Source organism: Delphinus delphis, chromosome 10 (genome assembly GCF_949987515.2).
Source record: "Delphinus delphis chromosome 10, mDelDel1.2, whole genome shotgun sequence".
NCBI lineage: Eukaryota > Metazoa > Chordata > Mammalia > Artiodactyla > Delphinidae > Delphinus > Delphinus delphis.
Genome location: NC_082692.2, coordinates 102184807 through 102203250, shown reverse-complemented (window position 1 = coordinate 102203250; position 18444 = coordinate 102184807). Strand labels below are relative to the sequence as shown.

At 48.0% G+C, this 18444-nt stretch overlaps 1 protein-coding gene across 2 annotated transcripts; it reads right to left on the bottom strand.

Annotated features, from left to right (window-relative positions):
- Positions 1 to 1140: 1140 nt before the first annotated feature.
- On the bottom strand, positions 1141 to 17147 carry HMCES (5-hydroxymethylcytosine binding, ES cell specific). 2 transcript variants are annotated; one of them, XM_060023154.1, is made up of 6 exons: positions 16807 to 17147; positions 10063 to 10206; positions 9140 to 9277; positions 6459 to 6640; positions 3271 to 3463; positions 1141 to 1787 (listed from the first exon to the last, which is right to left on the bottom strand). In XM_060023154.1, exons 1-6 carry the CDS (start codon positions 16987 to 16989, stop codon positions 1554 to 1556), a joined length of 1074 nt encoding a protein of 357 aa, XP_059879137.1. In that variant the 5' UTR covers positions 16990 to 17147; the 3' UTR covers positions 1141 to 1553. The 2 variants fall into 2 exon arrangements, with proteins under 2 accessions (XP_059879137.1, XP_059879138.1); XM_060023155.1 differs by having other exon boundaries at positions 9152 to 9277.
- Between the last annotated feature and the right edge of the window lie 1297 nt (positions 17148 to 18444).

Below are 18444 nucleotides of genomic sequence, written 5' to 3'. Positions count from 1 at the left end.
ACTTGAAGCAAATACGACAAAAGTCGTTAACAGTCAACATTCTGGTAGTAAGGTATCTGTAAGATCTCTTACTACAACCCCGTGCCAAAGAGCCCAGAGAAAACTGCAGGCCCGGGGAAAGCGCCCCGCGCCCCTCGCGCCGAGGTCGCTCTCCAAACCCCACCCGCCACTCCGTCGCCGCCGCCGCCCCCCGGAAGAAGAGTTTGGAGGCCTAGGGTCTGGGGCGGGGATCCCGCCCGCCGGCGTCGCTCGCCCCCATTGGCAGGAACAGCGCCGGCGCCCCGCTCTGATTGGTGAGGTTGCGATCCCTGATTTGCATAGGCCCGGCGGCGGCGTGCGCGCGTCGCCCTGCGAGCGGAGGCGCCATATCCATCCCGCCGCCAGGGCCACGTTTGGCGGGTTCCGTCTCCCGGACGCCCGGATGCGGGGGGGAGGGGGCGTGCCCGGCGCGGCCCTCCTGGAGGCTGTCCCCGGATCCCTGGGAAGGCCTCTCGGCCTCGGCGTCCCCACCGTGGGCGGCCCGCTCCTCGCCCCCCGAGGCGTGGCATCCGGTTAAGCCTGGAGGGCTGCGCGCGCATTAGTGCGCAGCTACATTATAGGAGCCTTGGCAGGCCTCCTGTTCACGTGGGCCGAAAGCGGTCCGTGCCTTCACGGATCCAGTCATCTGGGTGGGGAGGCGTACAGTCACAACCACCCAAACATCTAATTACAGAGTGGTGCCTGGGACGAGCCTGCAGAACAAACCGCGGGGGCGCTGACCAGGCTGGGGCGGATGGCCCCCAAACCCGTGTCACCCTCCGTGCCCTGCTCCACCCAGGGGCCGCGAATCTGGGCAGGGCTCGCACCCAGATCCTGCACTCCCCATGCAGGGGTCTTGGCCTCTGCAACCCCTCGTATTTGGCAGGCACTCTGGCTGGTTTTAAGCTAAAAGATTCGGGCAACTTCCAAGTGTTAAGAGTGAACAGAGACTCAATGAAGAGTGCCCCACCAAGTCTTTTTGTTTCCAGAAAGGAAGTTTTGTCCACAAAAACCCCAGTGCCCCACATTGTGACAAAACCATTCCCTAGGACTATGCCAGGAGAAAACAGTGAGATCCCGAGTTCCTCCCACCAGCAGCATTTTCTGAAATGTAAACTGTTTATCAAACACTTTATTCAGAAAAAAATACAATGTTTTAAGAACTTAATTCCAAAGCACTGAAAGAGCCCGAAGGCTAAACAGAAAACAGCCTCTGCTAAGCACTACCAGGTCATGCTGAGAACCGCCAGCAGGGTCAGACTCTGAGGGAAGGTCCCTGGGCCACCAGGAGACAGCTGTGGGCACAAGGCCCCCCCGCCCCCCATCATGAGTTGATGGTGGTACCTCTCCCTTTTCCCAGGCTGCCCACCCACCCCACTGGGGTTCCCCGGTCACAGTCAGGACACCCCCTCCCCCAAGAAGCCACAACTGTTAACACCGTGCTACCTCCTCCAAGGAACACCCCCCCCTCCAACCTGTCATCACCATGGTATTCAGCGCAGCACGCCTTGGCCTTGGCCTCTGTAAGTCCTGCGCTACTGGGTGTGAGGCCGCTTGGCCACAGGCTCCTCCTCCTTCTCCCGCTTCAGCCATCGCTCCAGGAGGTCAGCGCCTCTCCTGTGGGAGAGCGGGCTCTTCTTCAAGAACTGGCTGGACCACTGGGGCACATCTGACTCTGCCTTTTGGGGTGCTTTGGTGTCTTCCTTTTTGGGCGACTTTGTGGCCAGCCATTGCAACATCTTCTGGCTGCTGCCACTTGCCTTGGGCTCCTAGGAGAAAGAAGGAAAAGCTCAAACCACCAGCTCAAGCTTGTGGAAACAGGCCAACTCCAAGGGAAGAAAGAGGGGAAGAGGCATTAGGTATTGACCTAGGCTTGGAAAATGTCACCAAGGGCCAGATGGGGCCCCTAATCAGGAGTGGGATAAGAGGAGCAGAGTGCGTTCCAAGGGCTGCAAGGAGTAGGGAGCAGCTCTCAGAGGAGGCTTCCCAGAGGTGTGTGGGACCAGCCAGAGAAGAGAGCTGCTGGGCACTCCAAACACCGGCAGACAATGAAGCAGTGTCAGGGAAAAGTGTGTGCTTCAGCAGGACCAGGCAGTGTGGTGTGAGGAGAGTCGCAGGGCGGGAGTCAGCCGAGGGCCGAGGGCCGGAGCACAGCTCTCTCCCGCGGCACCGCCCTCCGCACAGCCCCCCACCAGCCCCGCTCCCTCCGCTTCCTCTACACCTTCGCCAACCCCAGACTGAAGCTTCTGAGTTCACACGATGCCACCTCTCCAGAATGTGAATTCTTTTTTTTTTTTTTTTTTGAATTCTTCTGGAGGAAAGACCATGGCAGAAATGGGGCAGTGTCTAGTGCAAAAGGAATGCATACAATGACATTTTTAGAGACGGGTAATGAAAAAAAGTGTCAGGGGTGCAGGAGTTCGACAGAACTGAGAGAAAAAAGATGACACTGACAGTGAGTATGAAAACTTAATAAACTTAGAAAAGTGGGGAAGGGGGCAGCTGTCCTAGCCATCACTGTCCTTCACACTTCTCAGGCACCCTAAGACGCCTACTTTGGAACACTCAGATCCATGTCTTACTTCAGGTCCCTCTATGCCACCTACAAACAGTTGCTACTCCTAAATCTTCACCCCGGGTATCAGCAGGGGCCAGCTTCTACTCTGGAACTTCCTTCTCACTGAGGCCTCTTGCCTGTTCACCTTCCCTTCAAAATACATCATCTGGATCCCTGCCAATTCTAAGAAGTTAAAGTTCACGGCAGGAATGTTCTCAGATCCCCCTGAAGGAGAACGACGATTGGAATTCCTCCATCTTGTAGCTGGGAAAAGAGGTGCAGAAAACAGACATAAATCACACATCTGGTTGGCGAGAGATGCAGTTATGGTCGAGGGCTCCTTGTCCTTCTCACAATCACCCTCTAGATGAGGAATCCTCAAACTTGGGTTATTATCAGACCCACCAAGGCAGCTTCTTAAAGATACAGAAGCCCAAGCCCAGCCCTGAATGCTGAAGCAGTAGGTCTAGACAGAGGCTGGCATTTACATTTTGAAACAGGTCTCCTGAGGACTCCCGGGTCGCAGCCAGCTTTGAGAGTCACTGCTCTGGTCCACCTTGCCGTGCACGAGGAAGGTGAATTTGGGGTGGTTTGTATTCAATCTCTGATTGTGAAAGTTCATGGCATAAAATTAACAGGTCACACTGACAGAAGACAGAAAGCTCAGAAAGGACTATCATAGTCATAGGCCCTACCTTTTTGACCAGCGAGTCAACAGGAAGCAGACACTCAGGAGTGTTGTTTCGGGAGTTGTTCACCACGGAAGAGACTGCATGGAAGGTGATGTTCTCTGTGGGGTGAATTAACTTCAGAGCTTCTTGAGCTGAGACCTCCCCAAAGTCCAGCCACTTAGAGACTGCCTCCTCTCCATCTAATATGGCAGGCATCCTAGCCCGCGAGGTGAAGACAGTGGTTGGGAGCCGCGGGTGGGGTGGGGGGGGGGGCGGGGAGAAAGGCCCGGTCAGTTGAAGCGCAAACTGCCCCAAGCAGCAGCTCACCCTCTCTCCGCGCCTCACGTGCCAGTTGCTGCCCGGTGTCCCCCCCCCGCCACCCACAGGGCACAAAACTCAACACCAGGAGACCCAGCTTAACAGAGTCAGATGGCAAAGACAGTGCCCCGTGCTATGAGTGGATCCACTCCAGTGTACACGCTAGCAAACTGGTGACCTTTACGACACTCCAGCCTAGACTTAAAGGGAAAATAAACCCTGGAAAACTTGTCTATCAACAATACTCTCCAGCCTTATCACCCATGGAAGATTTATCTAAGAAAGAGCTATTTATATAATTGTGAACAAAAGGAAACTATGGCAGAAAAGCAAAGAGCCTGCCTCAGATGACTCCTGGTACCCAGCAGATGTTAGGAAAAGATCCCTTGTTTAGCCCCCAATGTTATGTTCTAGGCCAATGCAAAGAATGTACACACTTCATTGGTGGGTGGTACAGATAGGAGATAAATGCGTTAACATCTATTTTAATAATTATTATTACTTCAACAAGTCAAACATTTTATTTTAATTTAATTTATTTTTTTGGCCGCACTGCATGGCTTATGGGATTCTTAGTTCCCCGACCAGAGATCGAATCCAGGCCCTCAGCAGTGGAAGCACGGAGTCCTAACCACTGGATCGCCAGGGAATTCCTCCAAACATGTACTTTTAAAAAGTATTTTAAGGGACTTCCCTGGTGGTGCAGTGGTTGGGACTCCAAGCTCCCAATGCAGGGGGCACAGGTTCCATCCCTGATCAGGGAACTAGATCTCACACACATGCTGCAACTGAGAGTTTGCCACAACTAAGAAGCCCACAAGCTGCAACTAAGGAGCCCGCCTGCCACAACTAAGACCTGGGGCAACCAAATAAATTTAAATAAATCAATAAATATTTTAAAAAAAGGGTATTTTAAGATCTTTTAAATCCAGATGCATTTTATGATGAATGGCATCTCTGCACTATCACAGTTTAATTGGCAATAATTGGCAGCACTTTATTTTTCTTAACTATGTATAAAATAGTGGTACAACATCTTAGATTAGATGAAATAGGAATTTATTTTAAGGTGAATTAGCAAAAACTAGAACTATTATATCCCATGAAAGCATCATTTCAGACAGAACGCTTAGGACAAGAGGGCTAAAACAGGTAATCCAGTTTGTGCAGCACTGCATTCTTTTCAGCAAAAAATCATAAAATTACTTCTGAGGACACTCAGATCTGGCAAAAACTGTGAAAATGTTACACTAGTCAGTTCTGCTAACGTTTTTTACTTTATTAAATATCTTTTAAAATATTTATTTATTTGGCTGCGTTGTGTCTTAGTTGCAGCACACAGGATCTTTGTTGCCTTGTGCGGGATCTTCGCTGAAGCATGTGAACTCTTAGTTGCGGCATGCATGTGGGACCTAGTTCCCTGACCAGGTATCGAACCCAGACCCCCTGCATTGGGAGCACAGAGTCTTAGCCACTGGACCACCAGCGAGGTCCCATAACGCTTGTTTTTAAAATGAAAATCTGTTCCAATGTGATTGATCTATTATTTTTTTAGAACATAATGCTAATTTTGCCTTTGCTTATATACGGTTTTGTCTGTCAGAAACACAAAGTGAACACAGAAAACTGCACCCTGCTGAACTGAGCCTTGTAAGAGCACACAAAACGCACACATCTCAAACACTGACGGCTACCTTGGCTCACTGCATATTATCCTCCGAAGTGCTCTGCTCTTACTTTGCATTTGTAAACTTTTCTCTATATTAAAAAAACCATTCGTTCAACATCTGAAACACGTCTAAGCTTCCTGGCTCAAACACGCTAAGCAGTGCATGCAAACAGAAAACTTGTAAGTCTTGATGAGAAGCGTGAAATAATAATAAAGCGTCTTGAAAGCAAGAAGAGAACATGTGACATCTCCTGAGCAACAGACATAAAGGATCCACAACAGTAACAGGCCTGGGAGAAAAGGAACATCCACGGCTGGAACAATTGCAAGAAGTGTTATAAAGTCAATACCAGCCAGGTCTGAAGGAATAGAAGCAATGGCAAGATTTAGTATATGGACTGAAAGCCGAACAGTAAAAAAACTAAAAAACTGGAAGCTTTCTCACAAAGAGAATGCCCTCTCTATACACAAAGACCACAAAAACACCACAGAGGTGGCTCCTCTTAGCGCTAGTAATGGCTGTTTTGGTGGCCTCAAACACTGCTGCAATTTCCAGAGCTCTCAGCTGTTGGGAGAAGACATGAGCACAGATGAAGATGCTGCTAAGGAATTTCCACTAGTGATACTGAAGTTAACTGGAGGAGGCCATACATTGCACCAAAATGTTCAGTTTTGATTAAATACGTAAAGGCACGCCTCGAAGGAACAACGTTTCAAAGGCAGAAGAACATGCCCCAGGATTTAAGACTGCAAAAGATGATAATTTTGCAGAATCTTCCTTCTACCACTGCACAACAACACAAGCTGCAACTCTTCCGACGCTCACTTCCACAAGTCAGTTTCAGGTCTTTCTAAGGTAAAATGCCATATTTATTGTAGTATCTATGTACTTCTTAACCACTTAATGCATGGAACGATAGTACTGTTTTTACTAGATTCCTATTTTCTTTTTGTTTTACTGTGTCACTGACAAAATTTTTAAGTGTAGTCCCCTTAGTCCCACAGTTCCCGTAAGTCCTATGGTTCTCATAGTGCAATTCTGCATAGTGTGGTGATTTTTAGGAATGCATGTCATGTTACAGCCAAACTGACTGTATTTTGTGAAGCAACTGTCTTAGTTTCCTACTCTCTAAATCTGTGCGTACAGAAGCTGCCTATCTAAAAGCAAAGAGGACAAACCCTGCCCTGAATCCTTTTGGACCCAGGCATGAGAAGTGTGACTTGCCGGTGGTGGATGTCATTCAAGCCTTTGCAGGAATCCACTGTGATGATGGTGTAAGAATACAGGCAGTCTCCTCCCTCCGGGGGCTCCCAGCAGTCAAAGAGCCCGGCCATCGTCAGCGGCCTCCAGTTGTCCCAGACTTTCTGCCAGTCCTCAGGGCCATCTGCAGCACCCATGCTCTCTGACTGGAAGCAAAATCCATGGTAGATTAGATACTCAGCAGCCGCCCTCCCCTCTGCAGGTTGGGTACTACTACAGACTCGAGAGCACGGCAATCATTTTAGAAGGAATTCAGCCCGTGCCTTTAGCATGGGTCCTCTTGATCCACCGTCGCGGAAGGAGAGAGGTTTGGTGGCAGATACTCACTGAGGCAATAGATTTATGGCTCCTTAACGCTTTCACAATACAGTTTAACACCTTCAGTGGATATTCCAGCCTTCCATGACCTGGATCATGATTCCGGCTTTCAATTACAATGTTAACTTGAATTAAGCCCAGCTATTTCTAAATGATGATGCTCTCATGCAATTTCATGCCCCTGTATCTCGCAGAAGCAACTTTCCTCTGCCCCAAAGGTCTTTCCTTCCCTTTTTCACCATGCCAACTCCTACTTGCCATTTAAGATTCAGTTCAAGGCCTAGAATACAGAAAGCTGGAAAGTGTCACCTCCACCCTAACAAAAAAAAAGGTAGAGGGCTTCCCTGGTGGCGCAGTGGTTGAGAGTCCGCCTGCCGATGCAGGGGACATGGGTTCGTGCCCCGGTCTGGGAGGATCCCACATGCCGCGGAGCGGCTGGGCCCGTGAGCCATGGCCGCTGAGCCTGCGCGTCCGGAGCCTGTGCTCCGCAACGGGAGAGGACACAACAGTGAGAGGCCCGTGTACCGCAGAAAAAAAAAAGGTAGAGAATCTAAATAACCGTAACTTAAACTCATCAGAGAACTGAGGTCACAGGGCAACCAATTAGCCTGAACTTTATGGAAAGACAGGGTCATCCAAGAGGAGATGAGACACCAGTCCTGGCTTCCCAGTGGTAACAGAAGGAAAACAAGGCCTCCTTCAAACAGCAGGTAAGAATTCAGATAAAATTATCAACAAATTGCTCGATGCAGAGTGTGGGCTAGCCTGAGGGCACAGAACCCCTGGGGGCTGCAGACTTCAGGGAAGTTTGCCTCAGCTTGCAGACCACCCTCCACAGGAGCTCACGAGAGAGACTGGGGGCAGGAGACTGGAGAAAGCTTCTTTGCCAATGTGTGCTAGACACGGGGAGCTCTTTTGCCTCAGGGATGGTGAGAAGCCTTACCTGGTCACTTCTCCTCTAAGGAACAAAAAGCTTAAGGGGCCAGGGTAAAAGTGATAAATCCTATCGCTCCTAAGATACAGGTAAAGACCCCCTGAGGCTGGAAAAGGGCAAAAGAAAAAACCCTCTACGCCCCTGGAGAAGCAGGATCACTGAGAAAGCCTGAGCCTGAGAGCCGGGGACACAGTTCTGCTTCAGCCTGAGACTGAACCAAGGCCACGGAGAGCTCTCTCCACCTCCCTGTACACCAGATGACAAGCAACAGCAGTCTGCTTCTGGGGGAGCGGCAAGAGCATGGAGAGATCCTCTCGAAGGCACAGGCTCAAAGGGAAGTAACAAGAGCTGCAGGAAGCAGGGCTATTGAGAAAAACCCTCTGGAAAACCAACCCTTACCCTGAACACAAGGTGACAGCAGAGAAATATTTAAAGCCTGTGATGCACAACAAAACCAAACCCAGTTCAGCTCCGGACAAGATCAACTCAACCTCGGACATTAATGGCCTAATAAAAGAATAAACAGGGGCTTCCCTGCTGGCGCAGTTTAACAATCCGCCTGCCATTGCAGGCAACATGGGTTCGATCCCTGGTCTGGGAAGATCCCACATACAGCAGACCAACTAAGCCCGTGCACCACAACTACTGAGCCACAACTACTGAGCCCGTGTGCCACAATTACTGAAGCCGACGCGCCTAGAGCCCATGCTCCGCAACGAGAAGCCACCACGATGAGAAGCCCACGCACCGCAAGGAAGAGTAGCCCCCGCTCGCCACAACTAGAGAAAGCCCATGCGCAGCAACAAAGAATAAACATATCCATTTCCAGACATAAATATTATTGATCTCAGTCTCTGTCCTATCTACTATGTCTGGCAATCAATAAAAAATTATAAGACATACAAAAAGCCAAAAATGAACTGCCAAGATATATACAAATCAACAGGACCAGACTCAAGAGATTACATTTCCCAAATGCTGAACTATCAGACAGGAATTTAAGTGTAATTACTATATATACATATTAGCTATGTATTACATATATATATATAATAGCTCTTATAGAAAAGGTAGACAACATGCATGAACAGGCAGATAAGCAATTTCAGTGAAATAAGACTGAACTTAAAAACAGGTCAATAATCACTCAAACTGAAACACAGAGAAAAAAGAATGAAATATACAGAAAAGAACATCCAAAAACTACGGGACAATATCAAACTAACACATATATAATTAGAATGTCAGAAAGAGAAGAGAAAATGGGGCAGAAGAAATAGTTGAATAGATAATGGCTGAGAATTTTCAAAAAAACAGGAAAGACATCAAACCAAAAATCCAAGAAGCTCAGAGAACATACCAAACACACAAAGACATAGTCACAGATACACACCGCTGATGATACCTTTTCTGTTTTGATTTGGGGGAAGTAGATGAAGTAGGGCTGCGTCTTGTTTGTTCCTTGACATCGCTGCCACTCATAGAAACCATCTGCTAAAACAACACAGCGCCTTCCCTTTCCCAGAGGCACCTGAGGGAAAACATGAGCAAGATATGGTCTTAGTGACAGAAACGTATTTCACAGACTTAAAAATCTCAGGTCTGCCAATGTGTGACCTCAGAGCAGTTAATTCCTCTGTATGTCACATATCTTACGTATAAAGTCACACTTACACAGATGCTGAAAAGATTAAATAATGTACATAGCAGGAAACAGGCACTGTGGTAGCCAGTCTCCAAAGCTGGCCCCACAGAGAACCACGCCTACCAATATTCACATGCTAAGTAGTCCCCTCCCTCAGTGATGTCAGGCTGGCTCTGTATGACCAATAGAACGCAGCAGAAGCGAAGCTGTTATGATTTCCAAGGCAAGGTCACAAAGCCCTGCAGCTCGTGCCCTGCTCTCTGGGATGGTGAACTCTGGGTAAGCCAGATGCCATGAGAGATGCCTGACCACCTTGACACCCCCAGCAGGCACACGGAAAGGCCTCCAGTTGTTCTACTCAGCCCAGCTGAGGTGTCACACACGTGGGTTAAGAAGCCACCTGGGACATGCAGCTGTCATCTGATTAGAACTACATGAGAACCTCTGGTTGAGTAAAAACTGTCTAGTTGAGCCCAGGCAGCCCATGGTTTATTATGAGAAATAATAAACTGTTGTCTTGGCATGCTCTGTCACACAGTAATAAACAGAACAACACTCTACATTAGTAACTGGGAACACACTTTGGAACTATTTCTCAGGTATATAAGGCACTAATAGTTCTGTTAGATAAAATAACGAATATGTGCCTTTTCCCTAGACCAGCTACCTACCTTAAAGGACCGTTTCTCCATTATGGTATCACTACGGCAGTTGCTAGTGTTGAACTGCAGCTTGGAAGGATCAGCTTCTTTAAACCAAGATGGGACCAAGCCCCACCGCATGGGAGCAATGACACGCTCAGATGAGTCTGCGCCCTGCCACGAAAAAGGTGAAGATCCAGTGAGGAGATCATAATGAAATTTAGAAAACCTAATTCAGTACATGCATTACATTACTACGAGTCTCAAAATACAAAGAGGATTATTAATAGGGAAATATTCTACTTGAAAACAATTTTAATGATGTATCATGATGTGAGTAACTTGAGTTCTCTAGCAATCATATTTATCAGAATGTATGACATTCTGCTTGGGCAGGATGGGGGATACAAAGAGGTTTAATTTCTATAAACTTTTAATTAGTGCCTACTGCAGGAGAGACATAGCACTAGGCCCTGCACACTTCACATGGCCCCAGCTCTCAAGAAGCACACGTTACAGGCAACCATCATGTAAAACGGTACATGCTATGATTAAGGGATACATAGGGTAGTACGGGGGCACATGAAAGGTGCTTAACCTCAAAGGGCTTGCACTATAACTTGTGAGGCCGCACAGACATTAAAAATATGAAGTACTAAGATACTATAGGCTAAGGGCCATATAAGTGGTACAAGGAGTGTCAAAAAAGTTCAGTGGAGAGTGCTCTGTGAGAGATGGAATGAAGAAGTATTATCAGCTCCTTGGGAGGGGCAGAAGGGGAGGGAATAGGGTGAGGTGGATCTTGGATTGGCTCCCACAAGAGGTACAGGAATCAGACAGAGAAGAGATGGGAGGAGAGACCAGATATGAAATTAGGGGCCGTGTCAAGAATGTGCAGGAAGTGGTTTTGTGCAGCCAAGTTATAGCAAGCCTGAGGATGCTATTTTTAGGAAGGCCTGCTTACAGGACTGGCCCTCAGTTAGGATCTGAGAACGTGGATTGTGTTTCCACCTTCCCCTAACTGATAAGGATGGTACACTATGCCTACTTTGTGCAAAAAATGAGGTTTATGCCGAGCACCTGCTTTCCTTCTAGGAGTCTACCATTTCGGTACTTGCTAGGCAGAGAGTGCCTACATGACCAGCCCCCAACAAAAACCTTGGGCTTAAGTTTCTAATGGGTTTCCCTGGGCAGAAACAGTGCACAAAGTTACCACATTTTTCACTGCTGGAGAGAAAACATGCTTGGTGTGTCCCCTCACAGGAAGGAGAGACTATAAGGAAGCTTGTGCATAAATTTCTCCAGATTTCTACTTGTTTCTTTTCCCTTGCTGATTCTATTGTGTATGCTTTCACTGTAATAAACCTTAGCCACGTCATATGCTGAGTCCTTCGAACGCATCTCCAAATGTGGGGGTAGTCTCGGGGCCTCACCCTCAACACATGGTTGTTAAACTCTTTTGGGGTAACTGGCCCCTTGAGAATTTGATGAAATCTACAGATTAAAATGCGCGCGCGCGCACACACACACACACACACACACACACACACACACACACACTATTCTCACGGTGTACTACACTGGGCTGGAAGACACCAGTGAGCAGACAGTGCATTTTAGGTTCTACTAGGGTGGTACAGTAGGTCTGGTGACAGTAGTGAGAATAAAAGACATTCAAAAGATAGAAAGAAAGAAAAAAAAGAAATTGTGGTGTCAAATGGACAAAGAAAACAGGGATGATTAAGGTTTCAGGCCCAGAAGCCTGAAATAATGATGGTGCTATTGAACAAAAGAGAAAAGTCCGAAAAGAGGTTTGATGTGGGGAAATATCACACACTGAATTTCAGATAACAGTGGGAAGTCTGTGGCAGCTTGGAAAAATGGTCCCGAAGTCTTCGACGCTTCTCCCATCAAGAGCTGTGTGGGGGACCTATGTGCCCTTTTCTTGAATCTGGACGGGCCTGTGACCTGCTTCTATCGAACAGAATGTGGCACAAGTGACACTGCATGATTTCTAAGGCTAAGTCAGAAAAGGTTTTTCAGCTTCCTCCTTGTTTGCTGCGACACTGCCTTTGCTGCCCTGAGCTGCCATATAAGAAATCCAGCTACCTTGGTAAAGAAGCCCAGGCTTCGTGGAGAGGCCACATGTAGGGGCTTTGGTCAGAAGCCCCAGTTCAGAGCCAACATCAACTGCCAGATAAGACAGTGAAGATGCCTCTAGATCAGATGTTGGTAAACTTTTCTCTAAAAGGCTAAATATTAAGTACTGTAGACTTGACAGTCTTTGTTATAAACGCTATTATAGGGACAGAGCAGCCATAGACAATAGATAAATGGATGTTGCTCTGTCCCATAAAATTTCATTTACAAAAATAATCAGAGGGCCCTAGTTTTCTGCCTCCTGCTCTAGATGATTCTAGCCCCAATGCCTTCTCAGCTGAGGCCCCAGACTCCAGGGAAGAGACAAACCATACCTGCAATGCCCTGTCCTAATTCCTCACTGGTGAACATAATATAAAGGTTGTTCTGAGTTAGTTCTAGAATAAAATCCACAGACAGAGGTTTACTATGTCCAACAAGCATGTGGAATTAAAGCTTAGGAGAGAGGCAGCATGGTATACAGAATGGGTCAGCAAACTTTTTCTGTAATGGACCAGACAGTAAATATTTTTGGCTTTCTGAGTCCACACAGTCTCTGCTGCAACTCAACTCTGCCACCGTTGGTAGTGTGAAAGCAGCCAAAGAACAAGTGAGCATGGCTGTATTCTAATAAAACTTTATTTATAAAAACAGGCAGTGAGCCAAATTTGGTCTGAGGACCACGGTTTGCCAACCTCTGGTATAAAGGAAAGAACATGGCCTTTGTAAGAAGACCCTGGTTCAAAAGTCCCTTCTCCGCTACTTATGAGGTTAGATGTGTGGCATGGAATAGGCACACTAATTGTAGTTTAATATTTTTTGAGGTTATGATGAAAAAGAAACAGCAAAATCTTCTATACAAAGGTGACTGGTAAAGCCATTAGGATAAAGTTTCTTAGAGAGCAAATCAATCACAGGATCAAACCTGGGGGTACAAAAACAAAAAGGAGAAATGAGGAAAAAGTGCAGTCCAACAAAAAGTTCCTAGAGAGATAAAAGCAGAATGAAAAAAGTTGAAAGGATGGAATTCCAAGAGGGGAATCGTCAGTAGTCGTGTCTTAGAAGGGCTTCCCTTTTTTTATCTCTTAAATTTATTTGGCTGTACTGGGTCTTAGTTGCAGCACGTGGGATCTTTAGTTGCGGCATGCGGGATCTAGTTCCCTGACCAGGGATCGAACCCAGGACCCTTGCACTGGGATCGCGGAGTCTTAACCACTGGATCACCAAGAAAGTCCCGGGCTTCCCTTTTGTTTAAGGCTAATTCCTCCACTGTGCTCTTCACAGGATCCTGTCCCACTTCTTTCAAAATCTTGCCTGTATTAGTTAATCCCCTTGCCATACACACACACACACACACACACACACACACACACACACACACACACACCACAGAACCATTCTTGTTATACATGGCAGGTAGGCTGTACAAAGTTGCCATGACACTGAAGTAGGGAACACTGAACTGCAGCTCTTAGGGGAAACACCGTTAGGTTGCCAGGAACCTATAGTGAGAACATTTTCATCAACTGATCAATATACAACCTTGTCTTCTGTGTGTTTTTGTTTAAAATATTTATTATTATATGTTAAACTTTATTTAACATATATTGTTGGTTCATTAATGTTGAATTCATGACCAGCAGCCACAGTAACTCACGCCTGAACGAAGCATCTCTAACACATGTATTTTCTCTGTAAGGCATATTACGCCCTTCTTGCATTTACGAATTCTAGCCTGCACTTTACCACTATGCTTGGGGACAATTTTAAACACTAAGATCACCAACAAAAAGCATAGAAATGCAAAAAACATGGCAATAAACAGATCTCAAAAAAGACACTTGTTTATAGTATGAAAAGTGAAACAAGAAAGTAGAACTTCATCTTACTTGATCTCAGTTAGGAATACGTATTTGGGTAACTTGAATATTTCACCACTCTGTATGTCCACGAATGGCTACAAAAGCATCATGAGTATTATTTTGGGGGTTACAAAGTAGGCAAGTAGGCAAAGTTACCAACAGAATCTACGAAGAATGAGGGTCAATTGTATGTATATATACATATATGTTTCCTTCTCCTTAAAGACAGAAGCAGCCTTTAAAACCAATAAATGAGCTCGCAGGATAACTAAGGAAAAGGTGGCCCTGGAAGAAATGGTAGGGTAGAGAATGAAGGAAGAAAAAGAATGTGTGAAAACACAGAACTTTTGTAAATCCTCTTTCCCTTCCGGAATCAAATGTGTCAAATGTGCCTTCCAAGCAGAAGGGCCCCCAGTACAAACCATAAATGAAAATAAGAGATAACATTATCTCACAGCCAACTAAACAATCTTGCATCAGAAATTTACAAGACAAAGCTCTAAATCTGAGGTTCTGGACATGGGGCAATTCTGACACTGCCCGCCCCCACCACCTTCACTTCACCAAGCCCGGGGGTGAGGGCTGGCCCACTGGCATCCAGTGGGTATATCGAATGGGTATTTGGCAATGTCAGGAGACATTTTTGGTTATGATGACCTAGGGAAAACTGGCATCTACTGGGTAGAGGCCAGTGACGCAGCTAAACATTCTACAACTCACAGGTCAGCTTCCCACAACAATTATCCCACTTAAAATGTCAATAGTGCCAAGGCTGAGAAATCATGCTCGTAAAAATTCCACTGATCACCTTTAACCTGAGTGTGTTCAATGGACAATTGTAAACCAAACCCAAATACAGGGCTGCCCCATACTGGGAGCAATGAATAGAAAGCGGCTTCTAAGCCAAAATACTGAAAATATTGCTCAATATTAGTCATCTTTTCCTCTACCCTCTTGGACTTGTAACCTGAACAGCTGGTAGCACTGGGGGTAGATAAATGAAAGAGGAAGTAATTTGCAAGTCAGTGGCTTCAAATGCAAATGTTACAATCTATACACATGCGCTGACACTGATGATACGGATTAGTGACCTGAAATAGTTCTATTTTCACTTTACAATTTACTATTTTCATTTTCAGATAAATGACACCTCAAATATTTATCAAAATTAGGAAACCCCTAGCAACCTTTATAAAATTTATTAGAGATGTGGAGTCAAAACATTCCATCAGCAAACTGACACCACTGACAGAAGAGGAGGGCTATGCTGTGCTTAGGGGCTCCACCTTCCCCGTTCCTAGTTCCAGGAAGTATCCACTGGAGTGGGAACAGTGGACTGGACCTCGGTACCAGCTCTTCCCTCACTGACTGGGTAACCCAGGACCACTCACAATCTTTCTACACTTCTGTCTTTACATCTGTTAAAGTTTTCTTCCAGCTAACATTCATTCTATAATTTTAATGACGTGGTACAAAGAGAACCGAGGCTAAAAAAATAAGAAACCTCAAACAGTTAATCCTTCTTTCTCTTCAAATTATTCCTCCCTCTGAAACGTTTTATTTTTTCCTTTTCCAGTCAAGGTTCCCCATGATATTGTTTTTACTTTGATTTGCCTCTCATTAAAAAAAGTTCTTTTAGTTTCAACAAGTATGCATCCACTAAAAATGGCTCAAGAATAAACTATTTCATGTAAATGGCTTCATTCAACCAAAAAGATCAAAGGCGTCTGGTATTTTTTTTTTCAAAATAATCTGATCCCCACAACGGAAAAATGAATCTTTTTTGACTACCATATTATCACAACAGTTCTGAAGAGTATTTAGCAGGGTAGTATAATCAATTGTATCAAGTGACTTAAGCATTATGGATCAGATAGAATAAATATCCAGGATGGAAACAATCAGGATTTTAAAAAACATATCAAAGATATTTAACATATTTAAGACATGGAAAAACTACTGATTTCTGGAATGAAGCTTTTTTTTTTTTTTTTTTTTTTTTGCTGTTTGCCGGCCTCTCACTGTTGTGGCCTCTCCCGTTGCCGAGCACAGGCTCCGGACGCGCAGGCTCAGCGGCCATGGCTCGCGGGCCTAGCCGCTCCGCGGCATGTGGGATCTTCACGGACCGGGACACGGACCCGTGTCCCCTGCATCGGCAGGCGGACTCTCAACCACTGCGCCACCAGGGAAGTCCTGGAATGAAGCATTTTTATTACACTGCAGGTATGCATGCATACGGGCACATACTCCCTCCCTTTCAGGAGATAAAGCCAAGAACCAAAACATGATTATAAGTTATCGGCCACTCCAACACTACAGAAGTAGATTCCACAAAGATAAAAAATGCAATTAAACTTCAGAACACCAAACCAAATACCTCTGTTCCTAGCTTCAGTAAAAGACAAACATAAAAAGACTGAAGACGCAATCAGAAAGAATAGAAACTTAAACGTTCAAGAAACGTCAGAGGTGTTTTTAGACTAGCTAGTCTTAATCCTGCCCTAAGCCCAGAGATTCTGACTTCGCTTATGGACTCATAAGGGGCATGGAAATCCTTTTTTTTTTTTTTTAAAGATATTGAAAAGTCCCTGATGATCAGTGAGGTGTGAAAGACGCTACCTTAAAGTGTTTTCAAATGCATATGAACCGGCCAGGCACCAGGGCTGGCGCGCCTCTTGCAGAGCAGCACTCAGCTGGGGCCCCAGGAACAGTGACCCGTCCCGGAGGCCTCAGCACAGGCGCAGCGACGGGCGCAGGGCAGGTCAGCGCTCACCTTCTCCACGTGCAGCCGGGACAGGAGCACCGGGCTGCTGGACTGCGGGCTCTTGTTGTACGACGGGCAGTACCGGTCCGGGTCCCTCCACTCTGGGAGCCGCCGCTGGCCCTGCCGGTCCCGGTAGGCGCAGGCCCGGGCGAGGACCTCCTTGGACAGGTGGCAGGACGTCCGCCCGCACATCTTCGGCGCTGCGAACACCGCGGCCCTGGACGCGAGGACGGGGTTCGAGCGCCTCACACGCGGGTCTCGGGCCTCCGCCCCCAGGGTCTCCCTCCGCGCCCCGCTCCGCCCCACCCTACCCCCACCCCAGGCCCGCGCGCCGGGCTCACAGGGCCACCTCCCGCCCCGCGGCCCGGCCAGGCGAGGAAAGGAAGCTTCTCAGCCGGGGGCTCCCCCTGCCTAGCCGGCCCCGGCCTCCCCAGCTCCTCCCCGCTCCCTCCGGGACCGCTGACCCTGACGACCGCGCCCCACCCCCACCCCCGCCGCCCGTCCGGTCTCACTTCCCCCTCAGGCCCGCCGCCCTCCCATCCCGCCTCGGCTCCGCTCACCCCCGCTCAGCCCCCGTCCGTCCCACTTCGTCTTCCCCTCAGGCCCTCCTGCCCGTCCGCCTTTCCCCACCTCACCTCCACCTCAGACCCAGCGGCCGCGTCGCTCTCCGCGCCACCGCGCTCCCCGCACCAGGCCCCGCCCCCAGCAGGCCGGCCCCGCCCCCCAGCGGCCGGCGGTTCCGCCTAGCGCTGGGGCGTCTTCCCCTCCCGCATCTTGCAGAGCGTTGGGACTGCGGAACCTGACTCTCCTGAAGGAGCCCGAGCAGGAGCCCCTGATTGTCTCGGGGACTCGTCCTCCGTGTGGGCCGTTCCCCTGCGGGGTTAACTCCCTCCCAGGGCGAACCTCGGGAATGGGCCGGGAAGGGTCCCGAGGGTGCAGGCTGGCAGAGACCCTAGATGCGACCCGGAGGCCTACAGCCCCTTCTCCGTACAGCGGGAACCACGACTCCAGGGCACCAGGTTCTCGTAGGGGTGAAATCGGGAAATTTTCTTTACTTCGCAGCCCTACTAACGGCCCATAGCTTCGGGCAAAAATTGAAAAACCATCAGGAAAACTGCCATGGATCACGCAAGTCACTCTGAAACTTCGGTGGGCACCAGAACACTTTCCAAGGCCCCACCTTTCCCCCACCCCCAAACCTGAATCTCTAAGGGTTGAGGCCTATGTTTTTTAAAACTAGGCTTTACAGGTGTATTTCAGCCACAAAATTGGCAAAACACCTGGCTTGTGTTTAGAAGCCCAGCAGAGGAAACCAGGGACTTCTGCTCTGTAAGGGCTGTTCCTCCGGCAGAAGTGCAACGGCCACCTCAGACCTGGCACTAGGCAACAGCCGGGTAATCCACCCAGACCCTCCGGCCTCACTGATCTCCTACAAAAGGAGGGTGGTTTAAGGGCAAAGACTCAACGCCTGCCAGCTGCTGTCATTCCCTCAGCAAACCTGCACCGCTCCTGCCCCTGGGCATGGGGCTCGGGCGGGGGCCAGTGAGAGGGTCCTGCCTCATGCTAAGTACAGTGGCAAAGGGCTGCAGGTGCAAACGGGATGCAGAGGTGTCCTTGGGGGTAGGGACGCCGGACCCCTAAGCACGA